Source organism: Staurois parvus, unplaced genomic scaffold, assembly GCF_062004578.1.
Source record: "Staurois parvus isolate SC_StPar_1 unplaced genomic scaffold, SC_StPar_1.0 ptg000592l, whole genome shotgun sequence".
In the NCBI taxonomy this organism is placed as follows: domain Eukaryota; kingdom Metazoa; phylum Chordata; class Amphibia; order Anura; family Ranidae; genus Staurois; species Staurois parvus.
The window spans coordinates 1,027,165-1,051,297 of record NW_028318388.1 but is presented as its reverse complement, the minus strand read 5'-3'; the positions used below and the strand labels follow the sequence as shown (position 1 = coordinate 1,051,297).

At 39.7% G+C, this 24,133-nt stretch overlaps 1 protein-coding gene across 1 annotated transcript in view; it reads left to right on the top strand.

Moving 5' to 3' along the window:
- ANKFN1 (ankyrin repeat and fibronectin type III domain containing 1) overlaps positions 1–24,133 on the top strand; it is a 925,115-nt gene that overhangs the window by 677,648 nt on the left and 223,334 nt on the right. Inside the window, exon 7 of the mRNA XM_089692527.1 lies at positions 20,353–20,450. Coding sequence (XP_089548653.1) covers positions 20,353–20,450 — 98 coding nt within the window. The remainder of the gene's footprint in view (positions 1–20,352; positions 20,451–24,133) is intronic.

Sequence of the window (24,133 nt, the reverse complement as noted above, 5' to 3'; positions counted from 1 at the left end):
CTGTTCAATTTCAGCATCTCACTAGCTTTTTTTTTTTTTTTATTTTATCCAATATGCCCAAGGCATTTCTCAAACTTTTATTCTGTTAAATAGGAACCAAATGCCTAAAATAAATATCACTGTCACTTTTCTCTCATAACTTAGATTTATTGAAATAAAAACATTGTCTTACTCTAAATTCTATTTGAAAAAGTGATTATGTAATATTAACTTGTAATATTAAATTCAGTGTATAGCATATACTGTGGAATCTGCAATACCTCATGATGTCAAAATGATTAGTAGATCCCGAGCTGTGGGCAGCTGACGTTTGATTTTTTTTTTCCTGCCCTGACTTTCTCAACTGACAGACCCACCAACCTGTCCCCAAATGATAAGTGGCCTAAATACCTAAAGCAAAATTTTCTGAAATTTGAGGGGGAAAAAAATCCATCCCACGTTTTTATCACTATGGTCAAAAATTAATGTTTATTTGACCCCACAACCAAAAAAAAAAAAAGTTCAGAGAACAAAACTTTTCAAACAAAATTCAACTGATGTGTGGCCAATGCAAAGTTGAACAACACCAAAAACATTATTTAATTCATTTTTAATATTCAAAAAACAAACCCCCCATCCTTCCTTGTTTGCATGCTTTATTTTGTTGAAAAATCACTTTGAAAAACACCCCTTAGCATCCCTGGTCATTGCCATAATTCATGATGCATGTACCATTTACTTCCTGGAATCCATCTACCCTAAACTGTGGCTTGCAGGTAGGGGGGTGTACTTGGCTATGAAAGCCTCTCCTCCCCTCCTGAAGACTCCTGGGATGTATGACATAATTCCCCTAGGCCTGGAAACCAGGAAGTAACTAGAAATGTAAGAGATGTAAAAAAACAAAAGTTTAAAACAAGTAAATATGATATGCTTTCCTATCTATTTACTAATGCTGTCAGCATGAGGATTAAAAATAGTCATTGTTGATTGAGAGAGTGAAAGTGTTTCTAAAGCTGTTTTATTTTACAAAAATTAAAAAACATGTCATACTTATTTGCTCTGTGCTATGGTTTTGCACAGAGCAGCTCTGATCCTCCTCTTCTCGGGTTCCCTGCCGCTCCTGGCTCCTCCTCCTCATCCAGTGCTCCCATAGGAAGCCCCATGCAGGCTTGCTTTTGAGCCCCGCTGCCTCCTTCTATAGACACAGTGGGTCACAGTCCAGCCCCCCACTCCCTCGTCACAGTGTTTGATTGACAGCAGTGGCTCCTATTGATCCTGCTGCTTCGGATCTGCCCTGTGAAGAGAGACAAAGCTGGGGGAGCCACTGCTCTCCTGCACAATACTGGATCATGATGGGGCTCAAATACGTATAAGGGGGGGGGGAGCTGGATGGAGAATACATGAAGGTAAAAAAAACTTCAGTCCTTAGAAACACTTGAAGTTCTACTTTAAAGTTGTATATATTTTAGCTGCTTTATCTGGCAAAATAATTGTATTACTGCTGTTGTACTTCTGTAAGTAAATCATATATACACAGATATCAAAGAAAAAGCTTCAAAAGGCTGTGGACTGTCTTCAGCATTGTAGATTTTCCCCAAATTTTAAAATATTTTTCTCTTATGATACTTTAATCAGACAAGCACCTGAAAGCCATCATCTGTTAAAACATTTAGAGCAAGTAAAAAAAAATCCTTGGCAGTTATGAGGGCACATAATTTAAGCCTGCCTATGTGTCAGCAACTTACACTGTTTTATATACTTATTTACACTAGTGTTTATTGAAATATCAGTACTTACGCTGCCAACCGCAGCAATGCGACGACTGTTTGCTGACTTTTGAAACACAGAGTACCTTCATTAAAACATACAGAGAGCACGCTAGCAAACATGGAAAATATCTTTACACATCATGTAGAATGTGTTAGCTATACATATATTAACGGCTGGCAGCAGTGACGAAGATGGCCTCCTGGGTAAAGCTCCCTGTCTAAGCCAATGTCCTGTAGATGCAGGAATAATTATCTGTGTACCACACAGACCGCCTCATTTATTTACATTGTCCACAGTTTGGGTCGTTGTTTTTACATTGGCATAAAAATGGCAAGTAAATGATTTCTAAGAATTCTCTTTTTTTTTTTTTTTTTTTTCTCTCCAGCAAACATAATTGGAACCAGTCTTGTCTGGACTTATGAAAGATTTGTATTCAGCAACTTATTAAGCTTTACTAACTTTGTCTGAGGAACACTCTGAGAGATCCAAGAGGCTCCATGAGTTCTGCCTGTTACTGACTTGTCGACTGTATGAACCCATGCTGACAACACTCACACGTTTCATGCCTTCAGGGGGTGCATAACAGAATCAACCAAATCCCATAGTTTACGTTTCTAAAGGTTGCTCTGTTTTTCTGTTATGCGCACTCAAAGGCTGAGAGACAATGCAATTTTAGCATAAGTTCAGGCAACAGATAACAGGCCTCCCTGCACCTCTCGGCTCCGGGTCTCAGCTTTAGAGGCATCCTCAAAATAAGCTAAATGGGGAAGGGGGAGGAGGCACAAAAAATAACTGAAAAGTTATTCTTAACCCTTTAGGACCCTAAGATTTTGGAACGCCAAAGGAATCAATTTTTTGTTTTTAAAGTTTGTACACTTCAGTTGCTGTAACTAAGCCATTTCATGAAATAATTGGCAAAAAGCTAGATCCATTTGTTTGTTGATAAGAACTAATATTTTGACTCAAACCCAAAAAAAAAAAAGTTTTAAGTTCTTAATCAGATGATACAGGCAATTAAAAACATGGGACAAATACGTCCCTTGGTCCTCAAAGGGTTAAAACCTGTAAACAGAGAGACCGTTTTATGTGTGTATTCCCGGTTCTAAATTTGAGGCTGCTTTTCATAAACCATCAAACTGTAAACAGGAGAAATGCTATGCAGAACCTCAGGGATATTATACATTATAACTCTATTAACATTATATACATTAGCACACTAGTAATTTCATTAAAACAAAACTCAAGATCCCATACCAAAAACCCATACTGTTAGCATTAAATAAGACAATATTGTTTAAAGAACATTTAACCCTAAACCTCCAGCTGCAGGTTATTTCAGTCAGGAATTGGCTTTTTATCCAGACCAGTCCTATATTGTACCTAGACTATGGACCATCAGGTATCAGACTAAGATAAATTTTAGGTCTCATCATGACGCAGCTATAGCAGCTAAATAATCTGTAGAATCCAGGAAAAAATTCCCCATCACAGAGCTTGGACTTGGGTTTGGGTTGGACTTTTGGGTTGGGTTCTTTCCAGGAATTGGAAAAGGGGTTGGGCATAGCTCAGTTATCGCCACAAAAAACAATTGCCATAGCTCTGTGTCCTTGCAGCTTCTAGCCAGTCGATGCAATAGCAACAATGAAACAGGCGTTCTGTCCAACAAGGAACAAATACAAATAACACTGTTCAACAGGTAAAAAGTTTTGGGCATAAAATTAGCTAATCTTACATAATTTTGGGGTGCTGAAAACGAAAATGACCCTAAAAAATGTTGATTGGCTCTAGTTTCCATGATATATTCACCCATCTAATGACGTAAGCCATTCAAAATTATGATGCAACTTCAGCTGCATATTGCGCAATTGATACTGGTGACCAATAGAAAATTGCATGTATACTGAGATGATGCAATATTAGCCTTTAATTGCATCACTTCACTGCATAAAAGCTGCAGTATCTGTAGCTGATTGTAGTTCAGCGTCTTTACATTTCGTTTTATGCTTATATAGGCTACTCAGTAATGCCTCAAACTTGTGTGAATAAAGCAGATAATTTCTACTATATCTGCGGTGAAATAACTTTTATCTCACAAAAAAGGAGGATAACAGGAATGATTAAGAAAGCCTACAACTTGTATTTTGGCTGCAAGATAGGAGACCAGGACAAGAGCTGGGCACCACATATATGCTGCAATTCTTGTGGGACGGCACTGGAGCAATGGTTGAATGGAAAAAAGGCATCTATGCCTTTCGCTGAGCCAATGATTTGGAGAGAGCCAACAGATCATGTTAGTAATTGTTACTTTTGTATGGTGCCTCCAATTGTAAAAGGGCTAAATAAGAAGAAAAAGTTATCTGTGCACTATCCAAATATTCCATCGGCAATACGTCCAGTTCCTCATGGAGAGGGGCTACCAATTCCTAAAGCACCAGAATCCTTTGTGGTTGAGTCAAGTGAGGAAGAACCTGAAGCGTGTAGTCACGTGCAGTTGTAAGAGATAGCCCTTTCCTTGAATACAAGAGAAAAGCCAAGAGAAGCAAAACCGACACAAACTGAAGACAAAACTAGTGAGAATCCTACGTATTAAAATGATTCAACTTAGCTTATGGCTATAATTTTTCTTGGTAATCCTATGCAATATATTATGCCATTTAGGCTTTGTTAAGTAGTCAATATCACTTGCTTTATATTTGTGGAAAGACATCTATCTATATAATTATTGTGCATTATGTAGTCATTACGCCTATAGTAGAAAACTTTCCGTTTACAGAAAAACTAGAGCCAATTGACAAATTTCATTGTTATATTTGAACTCAGAATGTGAAATTCATTAAGAAATGGATCCTTTTGTTTCCAAAACTGGCAAAAAATAAAAATTTGTTGAACAGTGTAATTTCTGTTTGAGTTTAGTTCTATCCCCATAGACAACTGCTCTATTAACATCCAAAGAAATAGTATCAGGTTGCAGTCAAAATGTACAGCTTATGACTCGGTATGGTGGCTTTTGGGAAAATTTACATAATCCTTTGTAGAAATATTGGCATATTTTGCTAGTGGATCCAAGAGTTGCAGAGAACATAGGCCCAAGACCACTGACGGCATGATGAGGAGAAATTCTTTGTGACCATCCAGTTAGATCTGAATATAAACTCTTTGGTAAAGAAACACGGCTGACAAAAAAAGCTATTTGAAGGGCACGAAAAAATGTGGGCATTTTGCAATTTGTAAATATCTTAAACAAATGTAATAGTTTGCAGGATCTGAAAATACTGTTGATATTAGGCCATTTATAAATTTTGTTGTATACCAATTGCCATGTCCTTACAAAAAGTTGTATATAGGAAAGACTAAAAAAGAGCTTTAGGTAAGCGAGCTAATAGGGAATATCCTGACTAAGAAACCTTCCAGCCAAGTTGCTGAATGTGTTAGATTGTCTTGAAGTAGCTGGTATTTACTTCTTAAATTTTCCTGAGAGACAAAGATACTGGTTGGATCATTTGGAATCTACCTATTAGATGCCATGCTTTCAAACACACTATATATGATAGATGAATTTCCAAGTGTTTTTTAGGGTTTATTATGCACAACTGTTAATCATGCCCTCTTTCTTGGAAACCTTGCACACATTTTAAAGCAAATGTTTGTATTCGTTGAAATATTTATTTCACAGTCAGAGGCAAAATCTAGCGGTTGGCTTGACTAATCATTGAGATATGCCTGTATGTGCTTCTTTAAGCAGTCAGTTAAGTGGGCAGTACTTTCCTTGGAAGAATTCTGTTTAAAGAAGGCTGGACTGTGAATTATTCCAGCTCCTGATGAAGACAGTGCCAAATGTGAATGCAATGTGTCGGCGGTAGCTCCTCATAAGATATCCTCCACCTCAATACAGGGGCACTACACCAGAATTATATCGGGACTTGCTTGTGTGACAGCCAGCAACTGTTTGATCAGGGTACCTCTGAGATATGCAGGATTTTGACTAGCTCTATTGGCAGGATTTTGATTGGTTGTACTGGTGTGATAAAATTAAAAACACTTGCTGACCACACAGTCTGGAGAACCTATTTCATCCTCAACTAATTTGTCCGCCCATTCAATGATTGGTATTCTTAGAGGAACGATGCATGGAAATCCATGGAATGATTAGCAACATTGGTCTGGTTATTCAACTTTATATTCTGTAAATGATCTCTTAGCCTAACACACAGCCTCCTTGTGGTGTGACCAACATATTGCACTTCACATTTTCTATAGGTCAACATGTAGATTACATAATGTGTGTTGCAATTCACTGTTTGTTTGACCTTATGTACATTACTTGTAGATGCAGAGATGACATTGTGGGGATGTCCTAAATAATTGCAACAGGAACACATTGTCTCTCCACAACTGAACGACCCTTGGGTGCTCCACTAAGCACATCTTTCTATTTTAAGTCTGGAGAAGAAACTGGGGATAAAATATTCCCTATTTCAGTTGCTTTTTGTGAAACAAACCTAACACCTTTTTTTTTCAAAATTTCTTTATAAGTCAGATTTCCATATACAGGTAGAATGGGAATACAGTTGCAAGAAAAAGTATGTGAACCCCTTGGGATTACGTGGAGTTTTGCATGAATTGGGCATAAAATGTGCTCTGAACGTCATCTAAGTCACAACAATAGAACACAGTCTGCTGAACATAATACTACACAAACATTAGATGTTGCCATGGTTTAATTGCACATAACATGTAAACATTCACAGAGCAGGGAGGAAAAAGTATGTGAGGCCCTAGCTTAATGACTTCTCCCAGAGCTAATTGGAGCCAGGAGTGAGCCAACCTTGACTCCAATCATTGTGATGATATTGGATGTGTTGCTGACAGCTGTCCTGCCCTTAAAAAACACACACCTGTTTTGGGTTTACTGGTTTCAAGAAGCACTGTCTGATGTAAACCATGCCTCGCAGAAAAGAGCTCTCAGAAGACCTACGATCAAGAATTGTTGACTTGCATGAAGCTGGAAAGGGTTACAAAAGTATCTCCAAAAGCCTTGATGTTCATGTGTCCACGGTAAGACAGACTGTCTACAAATGGAGAAAGTTTAGCACTGTTGCTACTCTCCCTAGGCGTGGTCGTCCTGTAAAAATGACTGCAAGAGCACAGCGCAGAATGCTGCATGAGGTAAAGAAGAATCCCAGAGTGTCAGCTAAAGACCTACAGAAATCTCTGGCACATGCTAACATTTTTGTTGACACATCTACAATAAGGAAAACATTAAACAAGAATGGAGTACATGGGAGGACACCACGGAAGAAGCCATTGCTGTCCAAAAAGAATATTGCAGCACGTTTGAAGTTTGCAAAAGAGCACCTGGATGTTCCACAGCACTACTGGCAAAATATACTGTGGACAGATGAAACCAAGATTGAGTTGTTTGGGAAGAACACACAACACTATGTGTGGAGAAAAAAAGGCACAGCACACCAACATCAAAACCTCATCCCCACTGTAAAACATGGCGGAGGGAGCATCATGGTTTGGGGCTGCTTTGCTGCCTCAGGGCCTGGACGGATTGTTGTCATTGATGGGAAAATGAATTCCAGAGTTTATCAAGACATTTTGCAGGAAAACGTACGACCATCTATCTGCCAACTGAAGCTCCGCAGAGGATGGGTGATGCAACAGGACAATGACCCAAAGCATACAAGTAATTCAACAAAACAATGGCGGCAACAGCACAGAATATGCCTTCTGGAGTGGCCCAGTCAGAGTCCTGACCTCAACCTGATTGAAATGCTGTGGCATGACCTTAAGAGAGCGATTCACACCAGACATCCCAAGAATATTGCTACACTGAAACAGTTTTGTGAGGAGGAGTGGTCCAAAATTACTCCAGGATCATTGTGCAGGTCTGATCTGCAACTACAGGAAACGTTTGGTTGAGGTTATTGCTGCCAAAGGAGGGTCGACCAGTTATTAAGTCCAAAGGTTCACATACTTTTTCCTCCCTGCACTGTGAATGTTTACATGTTATGTGCAATTAAACCATGGCAACATCTAATGTTTGTGTAGTATTATGTTCAGCAGACTGTGTTCTTCTATTGTTGTGACTTAGATGACGCTCAGAGCACATTTTATGCCCAATTCATGCAAAACTCCACGTAATCCCAAGGGGTTCACATACTTTTTCTTGCAACTGTATATTGGTTTATAATCTTTCACCTTGCTTAAATTCCAGGCTGTGCTTAGTAGAATATCACTTGTCTATGATGGTCCTCTTTCTTAATCAATGTATCTTTTATGAGAGCCTCCCTATCACTTTCTTTCGCATATCTGTAAGCTACATTGATAGCCCTATTGCTGTAGACTCTTTCAAACAAGCAGTTGGCAAGGTCTTTTGTTTCCTTCTCAAAATGTGCTATGTATGTGCATGTAACAACAAGTTCCTAGCAATGGGTTTCCTATAGGTCTTAGTTTTCATTGTATTATCAAATAATTCAAGTATTCTAATGTTCTTCATTTGTGAAATGTAGGTTTCAGATCATTCTTGTTCAGATAATCCAAAATTTTTGGACTTCTAAATGTGTGTGCACTATAAAACTCAAGTCCTCTACGTATCTCTACTAAAACCTTAAAAGTGTATTGAAAGGATTCTTCCCTCCAGATATGTGTTGCTCCTCCCACCAGTATAGCATACAAGTACCACAGCACACTGTATTCAACTCCAGCGTGAAGTGAATGAAAGGCAGGCTTCAACTCAAGTCCCTGCTCATCTGTCACGTACCTCTGACATGTTTCACATGCACATGGAATAAACTATATCTAGGCCTAAACTATATCTAAAGGGAAGACTTATTTTTGTTATTTTGTATAGAGTAGAGAGGGATTAGAACACCTGTCAGTTTTTATTGCTGTCTGTGCCTCCATTACGGAGATTCACCCTCTCTATTTGTCCTGTTTACCATTATCATTGAAAGTGAAAATAAAAGAAAATCCCAAATGTTGGGTTGTCCTCAGAACAGGAATAGTGGGAACATTTTCCAATGGGGTCACTAGTTCTGATGACAGCCAAGAATTCCCTCACTTTAGAAGGATTTTCTCTCACTTCCTGTTTTGGCTATGGGACAGGAAAAGAGGGAAAATATCGCCATTGGGACACAGATGACAAAAATAAACATTTTAGGGGTTATAACCCTTCCTTGCTCTTTCCAAAATGAAGAAAAAAAGATCTACTTTAGATCTACTTTAACCCTCTATTTCTCTGTCTGAGTGTGTCAACTTACATTTCACATGTTTCTGAAATTCATTCAATGCTCTCTGACCTATTCTTAGTCTTAAGCTGGCCTTAGGGATGGGTATAAGGATGGGTATAATTTCAAACAAAAATTCTTAGGAAAAGCTTGTTCTAGGAATATTAATTAACATTTGTTTTTGACTGCAGTAACAAGAAAATTCAAAGGAGCAGGATGGAAACATTTTCTGAAACTAATGAATTTCTGAGTATGTGGCTTTCATTCAGTAAAGTCCACTCATTCCAAAATCAAATGTTAAAAGCAAACAAAATCTTTCGAACGACATTTGAATGTTCTGAGAATCTTCTCATGAATTTTCCTAACATTTTTCCTGTTCTAACATGACTGCGCACCAGTGCACAAAGCAAGGTCCATAAAGACATGGAGGAGCGAGTTTGGGGTGGAGGAACTTGACTGGCCTGCACAGAGTCCTGACCTCAACCCCATAGAACACCTTTGGAATGAATTAGAGTGGAGACTGCGAGCCAGGCCTTCTTGTCTGACAACATTCCCATAGACACACTCCTAAATCTGGACAGCCTTCCCAGAAGAGGTGAAGCGGTTATAGCTACAAAGTGCGGGGCCAACTCAATATTAAATCCTACGGACTAAGACTGGGATGCCATTAACGTTCATGTGTGTGTAAAGGCAGGCCGACCAATACTTTTGGCAGTGTAGAGTATATAATTATATTATGTTTAAATACTTTTAATTGGGATATGGAGATTTAGCTAGACCAAGTCATTGATATATAATCAGTCTTTTGACATGTATATTGGCCAATTTAATGAAATCTTTAGTATTTTTTACATCATACAGATAATGTTCTTGATTCCTTGGGAACGTTGTATTCATTGTATTTTTTTCAGTCTGAGATTTGATTCAGATCTCCTAGAATGGGTTAACCCAAGCCCCACACTGGCTCTGTCTAGCAGTTAAGTTATCTTTGATGAAACATTTATATATGGGCATGTCTATGTGTGTGATCTACACTCTGACAGGGGTGGACTGACCATTTGGCCACTCGGGCACTGCCCGAGTGCCCGGGGTCAGTAGGGGGCTCCATGAGATGCCCCTGGTACCTTTAATTGGCTTTTTCATAGGCTTTTTTTGGCTGTGGGTGAGGACACGGGCCCCATGATCCCCTATTGCCCGGGGGGCCCCATGAGTTGTCAATCTGCCCCTGCTCTATGAGCAAGCTCCTGAGCAAGTGAAATGTGTAAGAGGGCTTTGCATACCCAATAGATTAGCCTGTGTGTTGGAAGATGCAATAAATTTGCTCTGAGGCTGTTACATGGTGAGCGGTTTCTTTTTCCTTCTTTAGCCTCGGTTCACACTATGAATGGCATGTGAATCGCACACTAACTGCACCACATTCCTGTGCAATTCACATGCACTTCATTGTGATGCGTTTTAGTCTGTTCATTATGTATGTGCTCAAATCGCATTGCATCTCACCACAGACGTGAAAGCATCTTTTTTGGAGCCACACCACAACCAGATCACATGGTTGTTTTGTACCATGCAATCCAGTGCAGGCAAATGCACTGTGTTTGCAACCTGCATTTGGGACGTCGTTAAGTTTGTAATGACACCCGCAACAGATCGCAAGGGCGGTGTAATTGGAATGCAGTGCCGGAAACGCACACAGATTGCAGCATTCCTGCAACACATTGGTGAACCTACTGAAGACTTAGAGTTTGGCGTAAGGTTAAAAGATTTTGATCTTTATGAAGTGCATTGTATCCAGCAGAGTACAGGTGGCCAGGATTAATATGTGCAATAGCACCTTCACTTGAATCAACTCAGAAAATTACCTACAAAGCTCTAAACTAATGCAGAAGCCGGGAATCCACTGGATTGTTACATTTGTACAGCTGGCTATATGTTGTTATAAGGGTCCTATCAACAGGGGATCTGTGAAAAGATCTGCTTCTGAATCAAAGCCAAGCAAAACAAATGCCGCTTTTGACAAACAGACCCATATTATGTCTAAGGGTAGGTGGCTGAACATGGACATGCATTTATTTACATTCTTCTACCTCCGATCCATCTCATTGAAGTCCAATAAAATGTAAAAAGATACAAAACTGCAGATAAACAGGTACAACTATTGTAGGAGGATTTGTTTCATCTCTATGTATCACTTGAGGCCAGTCACTTCACTGGGTATATGTACAACTACTTTCATGCTAACCGTATGGGTTTTTTTTGTGAGATAATGACTTTTTGTATTATTCTTAATAGAATTATGCCGGGTACATTTGTTAAGTTTTTTTTTTTTTTTTTTTTTTGTTCAACCCAGTGGGCTAAATGAAAAAAAATCTGAGGAGCTTTCAAAAAGGTCTCTGTATTAACCATATATATTGTGTTCTGACAGGGGAAAGGCCAACCCCCCGCCAGAACACAATGGTTAGTGCTCACAGCTATTGGTTGCCGGTGCTGATCAGCTGATGCTCCAGCATGCTCATTCAACAGAAGCTCAGCTTCTGTCTGACAAGGACCTGTAGACACGGGCCAAATGCATTCCAGTTTCTACTGCACTAGCTGATTTTGACTCATATTTGGCCTGTGTGTGCAGAGCTTTAAAGTGTTACTAATCCCACAACAGTAAAATCAGTCTGTATATGCAGTAAAGCATGCTGGTTATACTCACTGTGGAACCTAAGGGGTTAGTCATCTGCATTGGGTATCTAATTGATTCTGTCTTCTCTGATCCTCCTCCTTCCACTGTCCCCAATCCATGGACTGATAGTACAGAGCCCTTGGAGGTACTCTGCACATGCTCAGTTTGATGTCTATTGCTAGTGAGTGTTTTTTTTTGGGGGGGAGGGGGGAAAGGTGCATGTGATCAGCACAGGGCCAGGCAGTGCTGTCCAGACAGAGGTCCTGCAGGCTCATAGGACAGTCAGGGGAGAATGAAAACCCCTCCTACAAGATTAGGCAGGGCTAGGCCAGACAATGATAAAAGTCACAAGACTGCTCTAACTGCTGATGAGAAAAGGTATTTTGCAGTTTATAGTTACTAAAATAATTGCATTTCCATGTTCCGTGTACTGTGGAAGACCAGCTATAGTGAATGCAGGGTCCTGGGAAACCAGCTATAGTGAATGCAGGGTCCGGGGAGACCAGATATAGTGAATGCAGGGTCCGGGGAGACCAGATATAGTGAATGCAGGGTCCGGGAAGACCAGATATAGTGAATGCAGGGTCCGGGGAGACCAGATATAGTGAATGCAGGGTCCGGGGAGACCAGATATAGTGAATGCAGGGTCCGGGGAGACCGTATATAGTGAATGCAGGGTCCGGGGAGACCGTATATAGTGAATGCAGGGTCCGGGGAGACCGTATATAGTGAATGCAGGGTCCGGGGAGACCGTATATAGTGAATGCAGGGTCCGGGGAGACCAGATATAGTGAATGCAGGGTCCGGGAAGACCAGATATAGTGAATGCAGGGTCCGGGGAGACCAGATATAGTGAATGCAGGGTCCGGGGAGACCGTATATAGTGAATGCAGGGTCCGGGGAGACCGTATATAGTGAATGCAGGGTCCGGGGAGATCGGATATAGTGAATGCAGGGTCCGGGGAGACCGGATATAGTGAATGCAGGGTCCGGGGAGACCGGATATAGTGAATGCAGGGTCCGGGGAGACCGGATATAGTGAATGCAGGGTCCGGGGAGAGCGGATATAGTGAATGCAGGGTCCGGGGAGAGCGGATATAGTGAATGCAGGGTCCGGGGAGAGCGGATATAGTGAATGCAGGGTCCGGGGAGAGCGGATATAGTGAATGCAGGGTCCAGGGAGACCAGATATAGTGAATGCAGGGTCCGGGGTTTAGTAACACTTTAATGAAGAATGTTATATGTGTTTTATCTCTGAGGTTCTGTATACAATTTTTTTAGGCAAAAAAGTAAGCTTGTACAATTATAATAAATTGACAAATATTTAAAGCAGCATTAAACTGAAAAACAACAATGCATTAGTTTGCAGCTTAGCAGTTCTTAGACATGGTGGCTTTTTCTTTCTTTTTTTTTAAAGACTTTTCTACTTTGTTTTTACCTGATATTCTAACAAGTAAATCTGTTATTTTATTTATTTACTACAGGTGCTCATATGATGCCATCAATTTATGTAGCGCTTTACATCTATATAGTGTACATTCACATCAACCTCCTTTAACAAACCAAGCTGTCCAGCAAAAGTGGCAGTTAGAAAGATGAGACAAACCATTTACAGGGGTGCTTACAATGGTCAGCTTTTATTCATTTATGTAAAACCTTTAACCAAAAAGGGACAACAAAACTGCTGCTGCTGTAACTGCTTTTTTATTTATTATATAGGATTTATATAGCACCAAAAGTTTGCTCAGCGCTTTACAATATAAAGGTAAACAATGCAGCAACGGTACAGTTCAATACAAGACGGTTAGGAGGGCCCTGCTCCTTGGAGCTTACAATCTAAGAGGGAGGGGCTGGTGGTACAAAAGGTAATAACTGTGGGGGAGGAACTGATAGGAGGAATAGAAGATTCCGTTAATAGCTGAAGGCAGGATAGGCTTCCCTGAAGAGATCATTTTTCAGAGATCGCCTAAAAGTGGGCAGAGTAGGAGATAGTCAGATAGATTGGGGTAGAGAGTTCCAGAGAATGCTCTGGAGAAGTCCTGGAGATGAGCATGGGAGGAGGAGACAAGGAATCTATAGAGTAGGAGGTCGTGGGAAGAGCAGAGAGTACGGTTTGCGTGATATTTGGAGACAAGATTGAAGATGTAATTTGGGGCAGAGTTATAAATGGCTTTATATGTTATTGTTACTGTTTTGAATTTTATTCGTTGGGCAATGGGAAGCCAGTGGAGGGATTGGCAGAGAGGGGTGGCAGATATGGAACAGATAATAAGGTGGATGGGTCTGGCAGCAGCATTTATGATAGACTGAAGAGGGGATAGCCTGAGATGAGGTCGGCCAATGAGGAGGGAGTTACAATAGTCAAGGCGAGATGTAATAAGGGAGTGAATAAGTTGCTTAGTGGTTTCAGAGGTTAGGAACGGCCGTATCTTGGAGATGTTGAGGAGGTGAAGTATACAAGATTTGGACAGTGATTGGATTTGGCGCTGAAAGAACAGATGGGAGTCTAGGATTACACCTAGTACCCTGGCATGAGGGGAGGGACTGATGGTTGTATTATTGATCTTGATGGATAAGTCAGGGGAGGGGGCATGGGCTGCAGGGAATAGTATGGAAAGATTTAGTTTGAGGAAGTGGAGTGACATCCATGCCGATATGTCGCTTAGTAGGTTAGTAATGTGAGAGGAGAGTGACGGGGTGAGCTGAGGAGTAGAAAGATAGATTTGTATGTCACCAGCATAGAGATGGTACTTAAAGCCGTGGGAGTTTATCAAGTGACCAAGGAAGAGGTGTAGATGGAGAGGAGAAGGGGTCCAAGGACAGAACCTTGAGGGACTCCTACAGAAAGAGGGAGTGGAGAGAAGGAGACAGGGTTATAGGTAACGCTGTGATAGGTAGGAGGAGAACCAGTAGAGACCAGAGTCTCTGAGACCAAGAGATTGGAGTTTTTTTTGAGGAGGGGATGGTCAACAGTATCAAAAGCCGCAGAGAGGTCAAGTAGTAAGAGTATGGAGTAGCGGCCATTTGTTTTTGCAGTTAGTAAATCATTAGTGGGTTTTAGTAGGGCAGTTTCAGTGGAGTGTAGTGAGCTAAAGCCAGAAGGTGTAATGGGTCAAGAAGGTTGTTGCCAGTGAGGTAGGAGCTCAGACAATTATAGACTATAGCATTCTAAAAGTTTAGAGGTAAACGGGAGCAGGGAGATGGGTCTTAAGTTGTTCAGTTTGGTGGGGTTCAATGAGGGCTTTTTAAGTATGGGAGTGATGTGTACATGCTTTAGAGGGGTGGGGAAGGCACCATTAGAGAGGGAGAGATTAAAGATGTGAGTGAGGGAGCAAAGGATAGAAGAAGAGGGTGACCTTAGTAGTTGTGAGGGGACAGGATCCAGGGGGCAGGTAGTTAGATGGGCTTCTGAGAAAACCTTAGTGACCTCTTCAGTAGTAGAAAGGTCAAAAGAGGAAAGTGTTGAGGGAGGTTTAGTATAAGGTATGCTAAGTGGAATAGATGTCTGTGTAGTGGAGATGCCCCTACACATTGCATCAATCTTGTTTTTGAAATGATTTGCAATCTCCTAAGCAGTGAGTGAGTTACTGGGTGGATGTGGAGAAAGAGAGTTAAAAGTAGAGAAGCAACGACGTGGACTGGATGACAAGGTATTAATAAGAGTGACAAAGTAGGCTTGTTTGGCAGCATGGAGACAGGAATCGTATGTTAAGAAAGCAGATTTATATAGGGTGAATGCTTGCTGGGATTTGGTTTTACACCACAGTCGCTCCAGTGCATGACTATGTCTCTTAAGATTTCTGGAGTCGTCTGTCTGCACGGTTGTGAAGGTCAGTGCCTGATACTTTGTGTAGTTAGAGGAGCAAGTGAGTCTAGTGTGGATGAAAGTGAACTGTTGTAGACAGCAGTGGCCAGGTCAGGACAAGACAGGGGAGAGATGCTTAAGAAGTATTAGTTGGAATTTAGCTTTAATTTGTTAGCCAAGTCCATATAATTTTGCTAGTGCATCTCACACCTCCCTTTTTTCAGACTGACCATGGTGCTGCCCAAAGGTGTCTCTGTTGCTCCTTCCATACAGAGTGGGGACACCCTAAGACAGGAAGTGGTGTTACCAGCTTGATCACTGGGTGAAAAAGAGAAAAAGAAAACAAATTCAGTCATCACTTGTAGGGCTTGGTAATCTGCAGTGTATGACATTTTTGCTTTTGAGTTCAATACACCTTTACTGTTTCAATGATTGCTTCTTTTTAAAATCCAAATTTCCTTTTCCATGTTTTCTATTTTTTTACCAACTGCTGTGTGAAAAAAAAAAATGCCCACGGATAACAACTTAAGCTGATTGCTGGGCATTCATAACCTTGTAGGAAAGCAGTGCATGCTGGGAAATCTGTTATGCAGTAATTAGGCCAGAATAAGAGTCAATTTTAGATGCTGAATAATATGAACCTAATTGAGCTATAATATGTATAAGCCCTTGGAAAGGATCTGTTACCATTTTAAGTTTGAAGACATTTGTTGGGTCAGGTATCTTGAACTCTCATTGCTGTTAGCACATCATTTTAATGGCCACCTTAATAACAGTAACACCTTAACCATTTTGTAAAAATGGAATAAAAAAGGAAAGGAAACTCTGTGCTTAGGTGCAGAAAAAAAGCAGCCAGCACTAAAGATTATAATACCAATGTCAAAAAACTTTCACAAAAAAAGTGCAGCACTATAAATGACCAAATGCATGTGAAATGCAAATATCTAGAAGACCAAAATTGGTCTTGCAAATGAATTCAGGCAAAGTGGATACATGCAATACACAAGTATAAGTGCCAATAAAAAACAAATTATATACATTATAATGCCAAAAGTATTGGTCGGCCTGCCTTTACATGCACATGAACTTTAATGGCATCCCAGTCTTAGTCCGTAGGGATCAATATTGAGTTGGCCCGCCCTTTGCAGCTATAACAGCTTCAACTCTTCTGGAAAGGCCAGCCACAAGGTTTAGGAGGGTGTCTATGGGAAGGTTGGACCATTCTTCCAGAAGCACATTTGTGATGTCAGGTAGTGATGTCGGATGAGAAGGCCTGGCCTGCAGTCTCTGCTCTAATTCATCCCAAAGGTGTTCTGTCGGGTTGAGGTCAGGACTCTGTGCAGGACAGTCAGTTCCTCCACCCCAAACGCACTCATCCATGTCTTTATGGACTGTGCTTTGTGCACTGGTGTTCAGTCATGTTGGAACAGGAAGGGGCCATCCCCAAACTCTTCCCATAAAGTTGGGATCATGAAATTGTCTAAAATGTCTTGGTATGCTGCCGCCTTAAGAGTTCCCTTCACTGGAACTAAGGAGCCAACCCCTGAAAAACAACCCCACACCATAATCCTCCCTCCACCAAACTTTACACTTGGCACAATACAGTCAGACAAGTACCGTTCTCCTGGCAAACGCCAAACCCAGACACATCCATCGGATTTCCAGACAGAGAAGCGTGATTTGTCACTCCAGAGAACACACCTCCACTGCTCTAGAGTCCAGTGTCAGCGTGCTTTACACCACTGCACCGATGCTTTGTATTGCACTTGGTGATGTAAGACTTGGATGCAGCTGATTGGCCAAGGAAACCCATTTTATGAAGCTCTCTACGCACTGCTGTTGTACTAATCTGAAGGCCACATGAAGCTTGGAGGTCTTTAGCAATTGACTCTGCAGGCAGTTGGTGACTTCTGCGCACTGTGCGCTTCAGCATGCACTGACCCTGCTCTGTCATTTTACTTGGCCTACCAGGTTGTGGCTGAGTTGCTGTTGTTCCCAGTTGCTTCCACCTTGTTATAATCCCACTAACAGTTGAGTGTGGAATATTTAGTAGCCAGGAAATGTCACGGATGGACTTATTGCACAGGCGGCAACCTATCACGGGACCATGCTTGGAGTCACTGAGCTCCTGAGAGCGACCCATTCTTTCACAAATGTTTGTAGAAGCAGTCTGCATGCCTAGGTGATGATTTTATACACCTGTGGCCATGGAGGTGATTGGAACACCTGAATCCAATGATTTGGAGGGCTGGCCCAATACTTTTGGCAATATATTGTATGTTTGCAGTATTGTTTGATGCTGCTACTCTTCACTGCTATTACTTATGGGACTTTTCTTTAATGGACACTTTTAATATATGTGTATCTTTAAACATTGACTATATAATTTGTTTTTTATTGGCACTGATATTTGTGCAGGGGCGGACTGACAATTCATGGGGCCCCCGGGCAATAGGGGATCATGGGGCCCGTGTCCTCGCCCACACTCAAACCATACCCAAAAAAGCCTCTGAAAGGTACCAGGGGCATCTCATGGGGAGTGCCTGAGTTTCCGAATGGTAGGTCCGCCCCTGTATTTGTGTATTTATCCACTTTGGTCATATATAATGCTGCACTTTTTTTTGTACCACCTTAATACTGCATATGTTCTGTCCATTTGGTAACCAGGGTTTATGGATTTTATGAATGTTACTGTGAAAATAAATGCTATCAGCTGTAACAGAAATTTTCCACTTTACTTTAAAGAGAGCTACCATAAAGCTATAGAATTGTCACCTTGAGAAGTGATTGGTGCTGTTGATGTTTGCTGAGTCTGTAGGTAAAAGGGTAACTCCACTTTCACGGAAAAAAAATAGTACATATAAAAATAATATAGCATATACAATTACTGCACAAAGTCATATTGTAATTTAATGGTATTAAAAATTACCTTTCCTTTTCAATCTGCAGTGCTGTAATTTTTCTGTAAAATGCAATACAATATGGCAACCTGGAGGTCTCCTGTACACAGATGGTGTATAGAGCGCCCCCCAGAAATGTCATTTTCTGCTTGTGTGATTGGCTAACTGACTTTCCCAGAAGTCTGCACTAAGATACACAACAGTTTTGGGCATCCCGTGCAACAGAAATGTAATTTTTGGTGAGATACTACTCCTCATTAGAGCCCTGCAGGTACAGCAGCTGATTGATAATTATAATATCACTCCCATTAGATTCACTCTGCACATGCACACAGACAAACAAGCAACTATTCTTTCAGAATAACAAAAGGTAGGAATCTGCTACAAAATTCTTGTTAAAATCCCTGCAATGTACATAGATCACTTGGAGGAGAATATTTTTGTTCTTAAAAAAAAAAATGGAGTTATTCTTTAACCACTTGCCCTTCAGAGGATTTACTCCCCTTCCTGACCAGGGCATTTTTTTGTGATTATGGCGCTGCGTTACTTTAACAATTGCATGGTCATGCAATGCTTTTTTTCCCACAAATAGGGCTTTCCTTTAGTGGTATTTTATCAGCTGTGCATTTTTTATTTTTTTGTGCTATAAACAAAAAAAGGCTGACAATGTTGGAAAAAAAACAATATTTTTGACTTTTTGCTATAAAACATATCCAGTAAAAAAAAAGTAAAATGTAAAATTTCATCATACACTGAGGCCAAAATGCTAAAAAAAAATTCCAATACATGTAAGTTGGTTTACGTGAAAGTTATAGCATTTACAAGTGGCGGTATATATGCCCAATCATCTCTATGGTCTGACAAACCAGAAGCAATAAGCATTTAATCACAGCGATCGCACCACACATGTGAGGTATCACCGTGAATATCAAAAACAAATAATAGTTTGTCAACGTTACACTGGTACACACAATTTTAAAGCATGACATGTTTGGTATCTATTTACTCGGCATAACATATTTTATATTTTACCAAACAATTGTGTATTGTATTTTGTTTTTGCATATAAAAAAAGGTATTACATTTTATTTTTATTTTAAAAAGTGTGTTTAAAAAGCTGCCGTGAAAATCACATGACATAAAAAATTGCAACACCCACTATTTTATTCAGTAGGGCCTCTGCTTAAAAAAATTATATGATGTTTAGGGATGTTAAGTTTTCTAGCAAAAAAATTGTTTTTACATTTAAGAGAGACGTGTCAGAATCTAACAATGCCATCCAGTAAAAAAATGCTCCTAAACAGATGGCCAAAATCTTTCATGGGCATTAGCTATTTCTTTTTCATACATCATGGGATAGAGAGCACATTCCATTATGATCGGATTAACCTACCACCTTGATGTGATTGGACATTGGCAAGACAGGAAGTCCCTTCACAGACATAAACCACCCACAATAGCTAAGGCTTTAGTTATTTTGCTGGTTTCTTAGGTGATGATCCTATCTGTGCAGTCCCTGCACAGAAAAGTAGCTAGTTTTTCAGCTATTCCATCTATGATTAGGAGACTGGCATTTTACAGATTCTATGGATTCCTACCTTCCCAAAAATGGTATTCAGACCCTGCTTCGGACAGGCAGACTGGGGACGTCCTGTGTTGCTGGTCCCTGTACAATAATAAATTGGCCTATAGACCAGTAAGTTCTATACAGGTCCAAGGCAGTGACCCCAGTTGGAAAGATGAGTCCCTGAAAGCCCTTAGTGGCAAAGCCCATCATGATGGGTGAAGATTGGACCCCCTAGGAGGTCATATAAGAAAAAGCAATCCTGCAAGATTGATACAGACAACAGATTGTGATACAGAGAGCTTCTTCATTTGGGGTTGCATAACAATAACATTGTATACTAGAAATACAATGAAGTTATTGTGTTTATCTGATTGTTGTAGTAAATTACTTGCTTGGCTTTATATCTTAATATTCTCTTTTTTTTTCAGTTGAGTGGAGCATCTCATCAGACTTCTCCCCTTTGACTGGTGAAACCATTGTGGATCATTTACAGTCCTTGAAATGTACCATCACAGGCCTCACCATGGTAAATATTTTAACTTATGAATTCCACTTATACCTAAAGACTCAGATATTGTTTATATAATACTAGACAGTGGAACTCCTGGTGGTCTTTATGGGGAGGGACAATACTATGCTAATTTAGCAAAAGGTTCTAGGATTGCCCTGCTGCAATTGCACGGTTTACCTTATGATAAAAGAGACCTGCTCCCAAGGCCTTGCAAATTTTCTTCCGGCCATGTGAAAGCATGAATGGCTGGCAAGATGAGGAAGGGGAAACTGCTGCTGTTTGAAAGTTGGAGCAGGGGAGTGCATTATTCTCAGACTAGCAAACCGTATAGGTTATAGACAGTTGCTACATGAAAATAGTGCCAGTGATTACCACGGATTGGAGTAATGGATTGACATGATGAGCTCATGTACTACTCCACTCATCGCTTTTTGCTGTATGGAGAATTTTTAGACACAGGTACTCTAAAGTTATTCTGATCAATATGTGACAAAAGCTTTGAACGCCAACTGCTGGTTGGAAGTAATATAAGTTCACCTTATGACCACAAACAATAATTGAACATTTTTTTGCAGGAGCCTGTAAAGCTTTGCACCAGCGATCAGTAGATCACTGGTGCCGTGCAGGTCTCCTACAGACCTGTCAGTATACCTGATTGCCCGTACAGGAAAGCAGATATACTGACAGGAAGATTCAATGAACTACCACGGCACTTCATAGTGCCGGGGTAGTTCATTGAGAACTACAAGCCGACAGCTGCTAGGGCTGTCAGGACTTGTAGTTCATTCATTCACAGAACACTGTGAATAAATGATGCAGCCCTGTGGGCGGAGCCCTGCACGGCCATGCTGTTTTGAAAAAGTGACAGCCAGTATGGGGAACTTCTTCCTGTACTACTGTCACAGGGAGGAAGGGCAGCGGCTGCATCATTGGGAATATGTTACATATTCCACCCTAAAAACAGGCTCTGTTTTTTTTTTGAATGGAAGAAAACCCTATTTTTCTTTCGCAAAAAAACCTGGAACGGACAAAAAACAGATGTAAACGGACCAAAAACGGATGTAAACGGCTGAAAATAGATGAAAATGGATGTAAACAGATGAAAAACGGATGTGACAGATCTAAACGGATGTAAACGGATGAAAAACATATGTAAACGGATGAAAAAACAGATGAAAAAACGGATGTAAATTGATGAAAAAACAGATGTAAACTCATCTGTTTTTTCTTTGAACAGTGAATTTAAAGGTGAACTTATCCTTTAAATAAATAAATGTGCAGCGCTCCTTTTTTGTGATATTCCACCTAACCAAAAATTCTAATGGTAAACAAAAAAAACATAGAATTATTTTCGCAAAAAGGTGAATAATAAGTGATAACAGCCCTTGTATGGATTATATCACAAATACAAAAAATGACCATGTGCTATAATCCATATAAGGGATGTTATCACTTGTTGTTCATTGTATTTGTGAAAATAATTTTATGATTACGCTCGAGAATTTTTGGATAGGTGAGATATCACAAAAAGGAGCACTGCACATTTATTTATTTCAATTTTTGGTGTTGTTTCACAACGGTGTTAGCTGCTCGTTATCCTTTGATTGACTATTGGTGACCTATTAAAGCAGCGTGGAGATAGTTTTATATTTTAGTAATATATTTTTATTATATTTTTTTTGTCCTTAACATACTAAATAAAGAAAATATATACAATACATCACATTCTCTTCACTGAGTGACTGTGACAGGACTAATGTGTCTCTTAGAGATGTGCACAAGGAAAAAATTTGTTGTGTTTCATTTTAGATTTATTTGTTAAGTAAATCATGTAGTTTCGTCATATTCATTATGTTAGAATGATTTGTTTTCCCGGTTTTTGTTTCGTATATTCATTGTTCCTAATCAATTCATAATTTTGGAAGTTATTTCGAAAGATTGGTTGTATTTGTTTTAATGTGTTAATTTGGGGGAATTACCTATGCTAGTTCAACACACAAAAAGAAATGGAATGAGCTGATTGTATGATATTGACTGGAGTAACAAATGGAATGAAATGTATTTCGGATTCATGGATTCTGATGGATTTATCTTCATCCAACCCAAAGACAATAAGTAGGAATCATCAATTTTTTTCACTTTTATACCTTACTGCATTTATTGCAATATGTATCCATTTCATGTGTAGTGCATTTTTTAATAATAATGATAATGTTAATGCAAAAAGAATCAGCCAACCGTGCCTCTCTCACCTGAATAAAACAAAAACATCCAAATTAGTCCTGATCATTCGTTCTGCTGTTATGTTATTTCAGATGCTTCAAACATTAACAAAAGTCCCAAACTATCGCATCATGTCATCTGTATGAAACAAATGAATACGAATGAATTTGTTCTTTTTGTTAAAATGTATTTCGGATTCGATGAAATTCATTACTTTTAGAAATTCGGATACATCCGAATAATGAAAATTTCATTCAAATTTTGATTCATGATAATACGAATTACAAATTACTTGTATTTTTTTTTTCTTGCAGCAAGGAAAAAGTAATTTATGTACCTTTTTTTACGTTTTAGTCTGTTATAGCCGTTACCATTCCCTAAACCTTGTACAATAGTTGTATCTTGCACTCCACTGCATATCCTTTATCACTGAAAGGTTACTGACTGATTTATTAAATACAGATTTTTAAAAAGTTGAGGCGTAACTAAAGGTAAAAATGTTTTTTTTTTTCAGTTTGGATAGAGTAATGAAGGCCATAGAAACAGTGAAGTGGCGAGTGAGTGACCCAATATGATTATTGCACCACATCCCTTAAAATTGCAAATATTCAATAGAGAAGATGGGACTTTCAGGGTGCATTGACATGAATACCACACATTAAAAGTTATATAATCTTTATTTCGTATTTTAGTAAGAAACACAAAGGAAAAAATACAGAAACATAAAAACAATTTCCATTCTAAGAATACCAACTGAGATTCAAACTTGGTTAGGTAAATGTAGTTACTCCCTACATGTTTCGCCCTCACAGGCTTCTTCAGGGGAGATTTTTTGAGGAAATTTCTATTGCCAAGGCAGTCCTGCTAATCACCAGTGCACACTGAGTATCCTGGAGGCTGTTTTGGATCTGAATGGAGCTAATATCATCTGGACGTTTGTCCTTTGCTGATATCTGGTGGTGGAATTGAAAATTGATCCTCAATTAAAATCCTTTTTCCCTACATTTTCCTTGCTACTTGAATTGCAATATTTAACAGATGGATGTTTGATGTCCATTGTTTCCTCTCCTATGGTTGTGAACGTATAGGTCAAATAGATCTTTGTTAGGTTATACCTATATATACTTCTAAAGCATTTAACAGATGATATTTGATGCCCATTATATCCTCTACAACTGTTTTGGATGTGTAGGCCAATTAAGATCTTTTTTAGGTCATTTTCTCCTAGCTCCGTGATCTTTCATATCCAGGACTGCCTTGGCGGTAGAAATTTCCTCAAAAAATCTCCCCTGAAGAAGCCCGTGAGGGCGAAACATGTAGGGAGTAACTACATTTACCTAACCAAGTTTGAATCTCAGTTGGTATTCTTAGAATTTAAATTGTTTTTATGTTTCTGTATTTTTTCCTTTCTTGTGTTTTTCACCAAAATACGAAATAAAAATTATATAACTTTTAATGCAGGCCATAGACGGATC